This window comes from Girardinichthys multiradiatus, chromosome X, assembly GCF_021462225.1.
Source record: "Girardinichthys multiradiatus isolate DD_20200921_A chromosome X, DD_fGirMul_XY1, whole genome shotgun sequence".
NCBI classification, from domain to species: Eukaryota; Metazoa; Chordata; class Actinopteri; order Cyprinodontiformes; family Goodeidae; genus Girardinichthys; species Girardinichthys multiradiatus.
In genome coordinates, this window is record NC_061817.1 from 10,937,108 (window position 1) to 10,950,594 (window position 13,487).

Consider the following 13,487-nt stretch of genomic DNA (forward strand, 5'->3'; position numbering starts at 1 on the left):
CACAGTGCTCGCACCAAGTCCCCAGTAGCAAGACTGCTGGCACCAAGCAGGGGAGAGCCCCCAACACATCCGGCATGCACCAGCAGTCAGGACATCGAGGGACCAAGGTAGTATCAGACAGACTGTTGAGCTCTCAAAGACAGCGGTCTTGAGGGTGACCTTTAAAAGAAGCATCGTCGCCAGTCAGTTTGTTTCAAAACGCTGTCTCCCATGATGCAGCTGGCTGATACTTTAACCCGTAAAAAGTAATTCCACAAGTATTCTCACCCCTCCCTCCCCAGAAAGATACATTTTGAGATATCTGATGTCATTGTCCTGTTCGATTTTTGGACAGAAAAGAGAACAGGTTAAAAAGCTCAAATTCAAACTTTAGGGGCTGCATGGTGGCGCAGTCTGTACTGCTGTTGCCTTACAGCAAGAAGGTACTGGGTTCAACTCATGTCCAGGGGTCTTTCTGCATGGAATTTGCATGGTTTTCCTGTGCATGCATGGGTTCTCTCTGGGTACTCCAGTTTCCTCCCACAGTCCAAAAACATGATTGTTATGTTAATAGGTCTCTCTAAACTGCGAATCAGTGTGTGCATGGTTGTTTGTCTTGTGTGTCTCTGTGTTGCCCTGTGATGGATTGGAAACCTGTCCAGGGTGTACCCTGCCTCTTGCCCATAGACTGCTGGAGATAGGCACCAGCTCCCCTATGACCCACTATGGAATAAGTGGTGTAGAAGATGAATGGAAATTCAAACTTTATTTACAACTGTGCTTGAAGGAATTCACTTGATCAAGGGAGCCCTCCACTATGTTCTTACTTGTTGCCTGACCACATGCAAGATACTTTCATAGATCACTGAAAGTATCTTGGAAAATGGTTTTGACAGATTTTACTTTCTAGAATTACTATATTCCCTATCATTCTTTCTCGCTCTCATTCATTTGGATCAGACACTGAGGAAACAAGAAACAAGTCACTGTTGCAGCTTATCATGACCATGAGACAGAATGTCCTTACAGGTAGATATCTCACTAGGTTGAAGCATGTTATCTGTGTACAGACATTTTGCACTAACATGTAAAAAGCAAGAACTAGAGTAAAACAAACATTTTATTGGCCTGAAAAACAATGTGCTCACAAATACCACCATGGGTCTCCTTAATGGTCTTACTGCTGAGTCCACTAGAGCTATCTGATGTAGCCAGGTTATGTCCTTGTAACTCAGATTTTGATTGTTTGTCACATTGAAGCCAATTTGTTTTCTGTTTACAATGACAGACAGTAAAGCTCTAGTGTTACAAACACTACATCATCATCCATTTATGGGTGTGTCTTTCTTTTTTAAAGAGGTGCTGCTCCAAAGACCTTTATGTGTCAAATAAGTAAGGTTTTATGCTTTTAAGACTTTTAGGTTAACCAGCGATGAAATGGTTGATTGCCCTTTAAATTCAGTTCAATAACTCGACAACAGCAACAAAATTAGAACATTTTACTTGGAAATATGGACTTTATTGCAAATATGTATCAATTAACAACCTACAAACAACTATTATCCAACTACTGGATTTATTAAACAAGAAGCTCTCGTAAATTTTTCACTACTTCCCCTTCATAAAACAATAACCAGCTTTTGCTTCATTATTACAGAAACAGCATCATGTAATTCCCCATTTACTGGATATGTGTTTAACCCTTTAGCCAGTTTTGATATATACAATAACATATGTGTGGCTGGTGGTATTTCTAGATGATTTATGAAAAAGTTATTATTTTAGATCTATAAATCAAATTTAATTGATACATTGACATATAGTAAAAATATCATTCAGTTGTCCTCTATTGCACATGACCTGACATTACAGTAGATGTTTTCAGCGATGAGACTTTGTAGAAGGTGATGCAGGAATTCAGTGACTGAAGTGATCCCTTACTGCTCATAGTTAGGCTCCTGTAGACTTTATTCTGCAGTATAGTATGATTGAGACAATCATGGCACATATCTGAGGAGAACAAAAAACATCACAATAAAACAATGCACACTAAATAGCAAAATCATCACCTGTCTATATGTTGTATTTATAAATTGAGGTTGGGGTCTTACCTCAAGGGCAGCAATCCCAAGAGCGACCGCCACAATCACGACTGTGTTGTCATCAATCAACTGTTTGATCTTTAGGAAGCACCCATCTTTTTTCTGTTGAAAGTACAACACAGACCTTTATTTTACCATAGGTTTTGACAAACAATTACCAAATTATTTTAGTAATTTAAATATTTTCCAATTAGATTCAACATTCATACTTTGCTATCAGCCACAGTTTGATTACAAGGCCCCGAGTTCAAGCAGCACTGGGGTGGATAGTTACTGCCCTGCATCTTATAATATGGGGAATCTGTGAAGTCTGTGAAGTTGTAGTATCCACAGCATTTTAACTGCGAAGAGAGAGCAGATTAGATAAGCTTTGAGGAATCTTTGCAATGGAGAGATATCACTGTTCAGAAAACGTCTGTACCGTGTCCATAGTAGTATTCCACAGTCCAGTAATGTCAGCATTTTCCCCAAAGTCTTTTTTGATGTTCGCAACTGCTGCTGTGCCAACCTTTTCAAACAGTTCATCTGCCTAATAAACAACAACATACAATATTAGATCTTATATCTTGTCTGAAGGTTTCCACATTATCTTGTAATGAGGTTCCTTCGTCTGAACTCTGTCAGTGACTTACCAGTGGTCTGAAAACCAAAATAACCACTGCCCCTGCAACCTCGGCGATGAAGACCAGCAAGACTATCATAAAAAACTGGGAAGAAGAACAGAATTACGGATGTTACTGATAACTATTAGCTTAGCATTAGGATGGGTTTGGTAGTATTTTCTTTTTGTTTGAGTTCACAAACCTTTCAGCTTCTGATCAACATATGAGGCAGTTTGGTAAAACATGCAAACTTTGTTAGTAGTTGAATCAAACTCAGAAGAACTTAAGAAGCATTTATGACCATTGCACTATTTTCTGCATTCATTGCAACTCTGGTTGTACAGCTCAATTCAGGAATTACAGCAGAAATCTCTACAAGAATCTAAACACTCATTAATCCAGCCAGCTTGATGCTATTTGTGCATTAGTGCAAAAAACACATAAAACGTTAGAAGTTACTCCTCAACTTCATGATTCAGCTTTGGTTCTGGTTCTGGTAGGATTGGATGAGCAGTTTGATGGTGTAGATTTGGTACAATGAGGATACATGACCTGGGGCCTCATGTTAGAAAGGGTGCGCAGGTTTTACAGTAAAGGTAGAGAGCAATGCTGAAACTTGTCCCGCACAAATAAATCAAATGTGACGCTTGGACTGCGCGGTTCCTGCCCCATATGCAAAGTAGTATTACTAACCGGAAAGCACCTACCACGTGTCCAAATAACCATGGCAACGGTGCTGTTACAGCCCGAACCGGTTCCCTTCAGCGGATAAACGCCAAGAGAGACTGTGTCTGAACAACCTGAGTTGTTCAGACACAGAGGTGTTCACAGAGGTGTTCAAACTCATGAAAGATCATCAAGTTTGATGCTCCATAAAATAAAAGTGAATGGAGTCGTACTTCAATGGATTTATGTGAATTTTGGTTCTCTGTTGTCTATTATTGTTGCCTAAACAGTTTGTGTGGCTACCGCACATTTTCACGGCAGGTCCATATTTTCCGTGGATTTCCGCACACTTTTAAGCAACTTTTATTATAGTACATGCCGAGTTGTGCGTAAAACATTGCGCCACAAGGTTTTTGTGCCTAAGTAGGCCTATGTTTCGTACTTTAGGCCCCAGGTGATTATAACTGCCACATTGCAATGAGAAACGCACATGTTTGAACCTTGAATTGACCAATATAGCTGATTTCCCTCAGCTATATTGGATGTCTACCCAAGTTTTAAACACAGACATTGGGTTAACGATTATTTCTAATTTGGTTATGTGTGAATTTGTGCATGCATGAGAAGTGGAAAGTGGCTCTAGATGGTTAATATAACCTATTCTGCTACTCATTGCATGATGCACTGAAACTGGAAGTGTGGAAAGCAATGACCCAACTCTGTAATAACAAGCTAATAAAATTAATGGTTGGATCATTAAGACTGCATGGTGGTGAAGTGATTAGCACTGTTGCCCTGCAGCAAAAAGGTCCTGGGTCCAAATCCTGGCCTAGGGCCTTTCCCCATTGAGTTTGCATGTTCTCCCCGTCCATGCGTGGACATGTTTCTCTGTGTTCCCCTGACCAGATTATCCACCGCCTGTCGCCCAATGACTGCTGGAGATAGGTATGGGTAAGCAGGTATATGTAATTTAAAGGTTGGATGGATTTTTTTATTAATTTGTTATTGCTTGGCGGCTTGTCTGTCTCTGTCAGACACTGACTAAATTCCCCAACCAGCATAAATAGAGTACTAATTGCAAGGCTGGAATTTAATTGTTAAATCTGTGATATTTTCTCTAAATCTGGAGAGTACACCTTCTCCCTGTTTAGCATAAGTTAATTATAATTTATTGTTCTTTATTATACTGTCACAGTCAGAAAAGAACAGGGAAGTACATCTGAGCAATTATTAGGTAAATTATGTTGAAGAATTTCATAAAACATGGTGAACGTTTCAGTGCTTTGCTGCAGAGGAGCTGGGTAGTTAAAACATTACATTACATCAATAAAGAAAGATTTTTAATACAGAAATATTTGCCTACTGAAAACTACATCCATGCACTGTACTGTGTTTTTTTCACCTGGGGCTCATTTATCATGAATTTCTGCGTCAGTACAGTGTGGCATGAAGGTGACCAGTCTTTGGCTCTGTTGTGATCTTAAGGAAGCCCAGCTTGCAATAGCGGCTTTCTTCTCTTCTCCATGTCTGGCACTGTTGTCCCTCATTAATCATGCACAGAGATGCCAAGGTCATTAAAGAACTGTTACTTTTTGCAGTGTGCAGTCTTAAAAGTTCTGGTAGACAGCTGAGCCAGATTATAGGTCCAGTGTGAATGCAGAAACTTCACATTGGACCTATAGCAGCTTGGATTCTGTGCCTCCCCACACATCCTCAAGAATCTGGGACCTTGATATTGAAATTAAATGCAAAGTTTACCTTTTGAAATGAGGACTTTAGATCACTGAGAAACAGCCCAGTCATTTTCCTCCATCTATTTAGGCTGCTTCTGACATTTTTGCTGGTTTAGGAGTGAATCAACACAAGGAATATGAAAGGTATAGTCCATGTCCTGGAGACATCTGTGTGTGGTAGCTCTTCAAAATCCTGGCCTTTTGAATCACCGCCAAACAAGACTGTTTCTGGTGCACTTTATGACTACACATTTTCCTTCCACTCAACCTTCCATTAATATGGTTAGACAAACTATTTTGAAAAAAGCCAGCTTCTTTAGCACTGTCCTGTTCTGACTGAACGTTCTCTTATGCACGGCATCAATGACTGTCTGGTGGACAACTGTGAAGTCATCTGTGTTCCTCGTGATTGTGCAGGCCATAACCTTTCTGTATAAAAACTTCCTCTTGTTATTTGTCTAATGTAATATTTAGATTTTTTAAGAAACAGACTTTTGGGGTTGCATTAGCTGTATGCAGTTATCAGGAAAATTAACAGCAGAACCACTTAAGGTATATCAAATATATATTTCCCTTTTGCAAATTGTATTACTGAAACATCTTGATTATATACTAATTAATTAAATTGCATGACCAAAACTTTCATATTACACCAAAAAAGTAGATACAAAAAACATAAAACTGCTACTTTGGCCACCTTAAAAACTCAGCAGAAAAAGGCTTACCAGCAGCAGCATGCACCTGCTCTCCTTGATGGCCCCACAGCAGCCAAGAAAGCCGATGATGACCAGGAGACCACCAATGGCAATCAACAGGTATCCCACGTTGAGTACCTGACTAAGTTCTGGTGGAACATTTTCAATTTTTCCAAGAAAGCTGAAGATGGAGCCACTGTCTACCTTCACCCAGATCCCCACGCCCAGGATGGCAATCCCTGCCAGCTAAATGGGAGAGAAGAAAAGATGGAATGAGTACAAAACAAGGGAAATTCTAGAGAGTTAGAAGAGAACTCAGAATGTCAAGCATGACCTGAAAAACTACACTTCACTGCTGGAACACTACTGAATGCCTCATTATGTTGCTGTAGTTACACAACAGGGAAATTAACTGTACTCAATGGGTTTATAAGAAATGACAGATTTTTAGCACATAATATCAGTATCTTTAGCTTCAGAAGTTTAAATTTGGAGCTCTTCCAGCTGTTTAAAAACACATTTCAAGGTTTAGGGTGTTAGGGTTCGAACAAAGTCTTATAAAGTGACTTGTAAAATGGACTAAGAAGACAATCATTATAAGCAAAAGACATAAAACAAAAATAAACCCCAGCAGGTTTTTATTTCCGAGATAGAATATAATGAATAAAATCCAAGGTTTTATGTGTGGGCGGAACACAGACTTTTTCCACATTTTCCACAAATCCAGATCCAGTCTATTGACTGGTTATTTTAGCAGATGGAATTTGGGATTGATGCTTTCTTCAATATGGCCACAAGATGTCTGTACAACCCTAATTCCAATAAGGTTGGGACGTTGGGTAAAATGTACATAGAGACAGAATACAATGATTTCCAAATCCTGTTCAACCTATACGTAGTTGAACACACTACAAAGACAAAATATTTAATATTCAAACTGTACTTTTTTTGTTGTTGCAAATATTCACTTATTTTAAATTTGATGCCTGCAACCTGTTCCAAAAAAGCTGAGACAGGAGCAACTAAAGACTAGGAAAGATAAGGAATGCTCAGAAAACACCAGTTTGGAATATTCCACAGGTGAACAGAATAACTGGAAACAGCTGAGTGTCATTTTTGGGTATAAAAGGATCATCCCTGAAAGGCTCAGTCGTTCACAATCAAGGATGGGGCGAGGTTCACCACTTTGTGAACAACTGTGTGAGCAAATAGTCCAACAGTTCAAGAACGTTTCTCAATTTACAATTGCGAGGAATTTATAGATTTCATCATTTACATTCCATGATATCATCAAAGATTCAGCAAATCTGGGCAAGTCTCTGCACATAAGTGGAAAGGCTGAAAACCAATATTGAATGCCTATGACTTTGACAACCTCAGGAGGCATTGCATTAAAAGCCGACATCATTCTGTAACAGATATTAGCATGTGGTGTTAGGAACCCTTCAGAAAACCATTGTCAGTTAACACAGTTCATGTCTACATCTACAAGTGCAAGTTAAAACTCTGCCATCTATCAACAACACCCAGAAACGCCATAGGCTTCTGTGACTCTGAGCTCCTCTGAGATGGACTGACCCAAAGGGAAAACGTGTGCTGTGGTCTGAAGAGTTCACATTTTAAATTGTTTTTGAAAATCATGGAAGTCGTATCCTCCAGGTCAAAGAGATACTATCCAGATTGTTTTTAGCGCAAAGTTCAAAAGCCAGCATCTGTGATGGTGTGGGGGTGTGTCGGTGCCCATGGCACGGGTAACTTGTACATCTGTGAAGGCACCATTAATGCTAAAAGGTACATACAGGTTTTGGAGCAACATCTGCTGCCATCCAAGCAACTTCTTTGTCAGGGACGTCTCTGCTTATTTCAGCAAGACGTTGCCAAGCCACATTCTGCACGTGTTACAACAGTGTTGCTTCGTAGTAAAAGAGTGCTGGTCCTAGACTGGCCTGTCTGCAGTCCTGACCTGTCTCCCATAAAAGATGTGTGGAGCATTATGAAGCACTAAATATGACAACAGAGACCCTGGACTGTTGAGAAACTGAAGTTGTTCATCAAGCAAGAATGGGAAAGAGCTCCACCTACAAAACTTCAACTATTAGTGTCCTCAGTTCCCAAACACTTATTGAGTGTTAAAAGGAAAGGTGACGTAACACAGAGGCAAACATGTTCCTGTTCCAGCTTTGTTGGAATTTGTTGCAAGCAACAAATTTAAAGTGAGTGAGAATATTTGCAAAAAAACAAAATAATAAAGTTTATCAGTTTTAACATTAAATATCTTGTCTTTTTATTGTATTCAATTTGCATATAAATAAGTAAGAAAGTCATTTTTATTTATATAGGAACTTTCACAGATAAAAATCACAAATTGCTTCACAAGAATAAAGAATAAATTAGGATTTGCAAATCATTGTATTCTGTTTGATTTTTTTTAGAATGATACACAACGTCCAGACCTTACTGGAATTGGTGTTGTTTTTGCTTAACTGTGTTTCTTTAAAGCTGACTAGGGTCAGGCTGCAGACACTGTATCTGGCAAACTCATGGGAAAAGTCTGGTATGACTGAATAACCTGTTTGAATACAGTAATATGCAATCCCAATCCTCCCTGGGTGCCTTCCACAATGGAGGAATGTATCATTTTTTATTTGCATGCCTTATTTTCCAAAACATTCACATGTTCATGTAAAATAAAAGGTTAATTAGTTGTATTAAAAAAGTGAAAGTTACTTACAAAGATGATGCCATTGAAAGCAAACATCATGGCTTTGAGGAATCCAAAGCATCCCATTTTTTCAGCTGATAGTTCCTACAGTGGCAAAAAAACAGGCATGTTTTAAAATTTTTTAGGTTTTATTCATAGATTTTTCTGTACTTTTAATCATATTGCTCATCATCATACCAAAATAGAAGAATATTTGATCATGTACATGTCAGGATGAATCATCTCACTTGGAGTACTGTATTGAGTTGCTTATGATTTGGACCTGAGGTGATTAAATTTGGATAGGCCCTTTCAGTTGTGGGAGAAACAGGGCAGGAACAGTAAATTATTTCACAACTCTGCTCTTTATACCTTTTTGTGAGCTTAATAAACATTTGAAGTACCGGAAGCTTTTATATGGTGTTTATTACACACGTCACCTTTCCTGGAACATGGAGACACATAGTGGGAGGGGAGAGATGACAATTGAGGAAGTGAGCCTCTCAATTTTCAGAGATTTATTTTCAAACAACATACCAGGTATTTATAAGCATTCTAAGAAAGCACATTTAGCTGTTACTGATGAGAAACGCTGTTTCTAAAACAATGTCATACATTTTAGTTTGAGGTTTTTGGCCAATTGGATGGACATGTGCTCTACATTACAGTAAAGACAGAAAGCCTCCTATGTCACTATGTAAAGCGACACAGGAGTGGTCAGCTCTCAGAACACATGGTTCTCAGAGTAATACTGGTTTGACCAGAAGACATCTCTCATATTTCAGGTCAGATTGCCCAAATAGAGATCAGAACCACTGCGCTCTTTGTCAGCTCGCTTCTTTGCTTTTTCATACCCACGTGTTGCCATTTCCTCCCCTCCAACATCCATTTCACTCATAGATAAACCTTTTTCATGACAGTGGAGTTAACCAAAGTCTATCCGTTTATTTTGCTTGGTAGTTAGGTATATTCTGATAAATTTTGGAGCTAATCATAACAATGCTCTAATCTCAAATACTGTCACAGAAAGGTGGTGACGGTTGTGGAAAACCCAAATGCAATAAAGAAGTTTCATGATACAAAAATAAACAGATGAGAGTAATGAGCAGAGTGGAAGCGGCTGAAAGAACAGAGACGGGGGGAATCAACGAGAATGAATTTCAGAACAGACACTGAGCAAAGACCAGAAACTCATAAGAATAACACAAACAGAACACAACTAGATATAAGAAAGACTCAAAGCCAACAGGAGACTGGGGGACTCAGAAACAGTAAGAAACCAGGAAGCAAAGGAAACACAGAACAGAAAGGGCCAGACTATTTACAATAAAACAGGAACCTACCAAAAGGTTTGCAAAAAAGTTTTTATTACATCTTATTCCTTGTAATTTTGGTTTTGATCTTTTTTGGCCAGTTAAGTTAGGAAATATGATCAAGCAAAAATAACTCCGAGCAACTTCAGATATTACTTATCATTGTTGTACAACCTGGTTTCCTTTAAAATATCCATGACTACATTATAAAGAAGTACTGAATCATCAGTTTTGAATCCAGGTGATAAACCAGTGATTAAAAATAACATTCCTTCATCTCCTAATAGTGCACTGTAGGGAAAGTACAGTCTACTCGGGCATGAGATGTGGTTGCGTGGCTGATAAATATTATCTTCAAGCAGAAGGTCACTCCAATTTAATTTTTTTTAGTCAGAAGTGACATCTCTCAACATTCATTGAAGTCAACTGACAAACAAAGATCAGAAACACTGAAATAGAAGTGGAAAGTTAAACAAATGAGTTCAAAATGGTACAAAGTTGAAGCAGAAAACTGTTGTTGATTAAAATACTTCTGCATTATTTAATTCAGTCTGTTTGAAAAGGGCTCCAGGTCAGTTCCTACTCTTATTTTTTCCATTTCACAAGCAGTGACACATTGCATTACAACACATTTCAGTTTATTGTGGTTCTGACCTCTGTTTATCCCAGTTGGCTCAGCCTAAAATGGCCTAATTCTGAGGGACCTTCTGCTGGTAGATATACATTTTTGGAGTCCTCAAACCACATTTATTGCAGTGGACTATGAATGTTGTAAAACGACTATAAATTGTTGATTGTCAAAGCAGGATCGTGACAACCCCCTGGCAGGTGCAAACCCACGCATGAATGATTTTTTTGGTTTCGTATGTGAAAACAAATCCAGTACAAAACGGACAAAACTGCTAAAGTGCGAAATGGAAAGGAGCTGAAAGGACCACCATCCAAACCACTGAAACTAATATGCTATTATGGCCGAGGGCATTAAATGTTTCGTTTACAAGTACAAAACAGAAGTAGGGTGGGGTACATTGGGTTCCAAATTGGGGTATGAATTAATTGGAAAATATATAACCCCAAACTCACAACAATACGGTATTAACAATACCTTTATGTGAATTTATTTATGTACCCACACATTATCTTATTCAGACAGTGTTTAAAGAACTCTTACGAATACATAAAACTCTTAAACAGTTTGTCTTCAGCAAACGACTACTCCTTCAGAGTCACTTTTAGGTTTGCTTTCTTTGAAAGCTTTTATGTTTGTAGCATCCAAGAAGGGGAACAGTGGTCTTTGTGTGGTGGAGCAGAACAAATAAATTGTATTCCCAAAGACAATGACAAAGACAGGGCAGATCCCTATTGTCTATAGCAACAAGCTTCTTTTTAAGAACAACAATCATCTGTGTGCTCTTACCTCCTAGATTATTTATCAATACCCATTATTAAACAAATAGCTTTATAGATTTGTGTCATTAACATTATTTCCAAGTATTTCTTTCGTACAAAACATGTATCTTAAGAAAAGCAGGAAGTGGTTAACGAACTGTTAACGAAAAGTTAATCATAAGTTCACTGGCTGGGTGGTGCCCAAAATGTGATGAGCTGTTGCCTGGACACTCCAGCAATGTTCTTACTGCTCAGAAACCTTTCCTGCTTCCTTGTGGTCAGCACTTGCACTCTGACACTAAGGAGTCTCCTAAGTGATGTATTAACAAGCTAAAGTCACATGAAAATCTCCCAGTGCCCCAGCGTAGTATGAAAAATGAGCTGCAAGCAGAAACTCCAATAGAGGTGGAAAAAGGCAGGTGCGAGTGCTTGAAGTGTACACCGTTAATTTCTGTGCCAAATGTTCCCAGAGTAAGTAGTTTGTAATCGCTTCTCTTGGATCGGAAAAAGCAAACTGTCTCTGAGTCACAGATTTTCATCAAAAACAAAGATGGATAAATCTCAAAGGGCTGCATTCAGGAAAATAATTGGGGGCAGGTCCCAGGAGACAAGGGATCATTGTTGGACGGATCCCTCGCCATGTTGCTACAAATAACAAGACTGGAAAACACTAAACAGATGAATCCCTTTCACAAGCCAAAAGTTACAAAATTAGGTTACTGAGTGACTTACCTGTTAAAGTAGAAGTCCAGTGAAGAGCTTTGTGGTTTGCTTCAGATTCTACCTTCACTACTGAGGTGGAGGCTGTTGTAGGAGAACACAGTGAGGTCACAGAAACACAGGAAATCTCTGTCTTCAATAAATAACCCAGAATATATTGACTGCCTCCTTAGTTTGCCTCTGCCCTTTTCTTTCTGTTGCACACAAAAGAGCATTGGGAGTACTTTCTAAGCGGTATCATATTAATGTGAGCCTAGTTATAAGCACCAGGAAGGGGAGGGTGAGTGGGTGTGACCACAGCAGCTGTGTAATAACACATCACCATGGAGCTGGGCTTTTTAGCTCCAGCGGGAGGGAGGAAGAGAGATGAGAAGATCACTTGTATCATCTGAACGTTGTGACACAAGCACACCTATAGCATGCATGCAAATAGTCCAAGGGCATGCAAACGATGAAAACGTATCCATCTGTTTTCCAGTGCACTCCATAAAAATCAGCTGCTGTTTCAGATTCATATCTCAGGAAACAGACAAGCTGTCCATTGGACTAGTCGATTTTAGGTTTACAATCGAGAGAATATGAGTCTTTGTGGATTGGTGCTCATTGCCATCTCCACTAGTTGTTGAAGTAATGGAGTCACAATTGACTATTGGATAGCAAGTTGTCTGTGGTCTCTTTTTCTTTTTCCATAGAAGGCACCCATCAAAGTGGCTACTGCTGCCAAAAACCTTATGTACTCGCCTTCTATTTTTTTTCCCCATAGAAAGTATGACTGACCCAGTGCTTCTGTGTTCAGCTCTCTCAAAAATAGCTAAATCATCTTCTTTCACTGCACTGAATTTGTGTACCCCGCTTTTCCTGGGCCAAAGTACCCCTTTGGCCCAGTGCATCTCTGTTTAGCTGTGTCTCTTTCTGAAATGGAGGCTCTGAAGAAGTCACTGCTACCAACTCTGTGTGCTCCCCTTGTTTTTCTTTACCATAAAAAGTACCCTGGCTCAGTGCTGTCTTTGTTGTGCGTCTCCCCTCTATCCTTTCAATTTCCAGCTATTTGAGGCAGATAGATGCTAATTATTGGCTTGGTTTTACTGGAAGTTTCTGCCTGTTGAATAGGTTGATAATTTGTACTTTGACCAAATTCCTACTCAGGATATGGCAATGCTGTGAAAACAATGTCTTCATGCAATCAGCTGGACAACAAGTGGGAATTTATGACCAACTGAATCGGACTGTATTGTATTATATTTGGACCGAATTTATCCTGATCTGAATCTGACAGTAAGATTGGGTTAAGTTGGAATGATTTCCTCCCAATCATATTGATTCGAATGGAATGTGAATTGAGTTGGACTCTACGTGGATATGAATTAAAGTTGTCTTGACATGTGCATTAAGGTTGCTTTAGTTTTGAACTGTTGCTAAAGAAATAAAGTGAGTTTAAATTCTTTACACCCCATGAAAGTATATAGTGTAGATAGGTTTTATCTGTGATCTACAGTATTTTTAACTTTAATATTATGTGTTGCAACACTAAATGGTGTTCTACATATCCTACAGTAAACAGAGGAAAGTGGTCAAACAGGTCAAATT

The 13,487-nt window shown here is 39.0% G+C and overlaps 1 protein-coding gene across 1 annotated transcript; it reads right to left on the minus strand.

The window, feature by feature from the left end:
• Positions 1-1,476: 1,476 nt before the first annotated feature.
• LOC124862381 (tetraspanin-1-like) lies at positions 1,477-12,136 on the minus strand. The gene is made up of 8 exons (XM_047356256.1): positions 11,913-12,136; positions 8,509-8,583; positions 5,808-6,023; positions 2,714-2,788; positions 2,503-2,610; positions 2,291-2,422; positions 2,091-2,183; positions 1,477-1,989 (listed from the first exon to the last, which is right to left on the minus strand). Exons 2-8 carry the CDS (start codon positions 8,563-8,565, stop codon positions 1,930-1,932), a joined length of 741 nt encoding a protein of 246 aa, XP_047212212.1. The 5' UTR covers positions 8,566-8,583; positions 11,913-12,136; the 3' UTR covers positions 1,477-1,929.
• Positions 12,137-13,487: the final 1,351 nt, after the last annotated feature.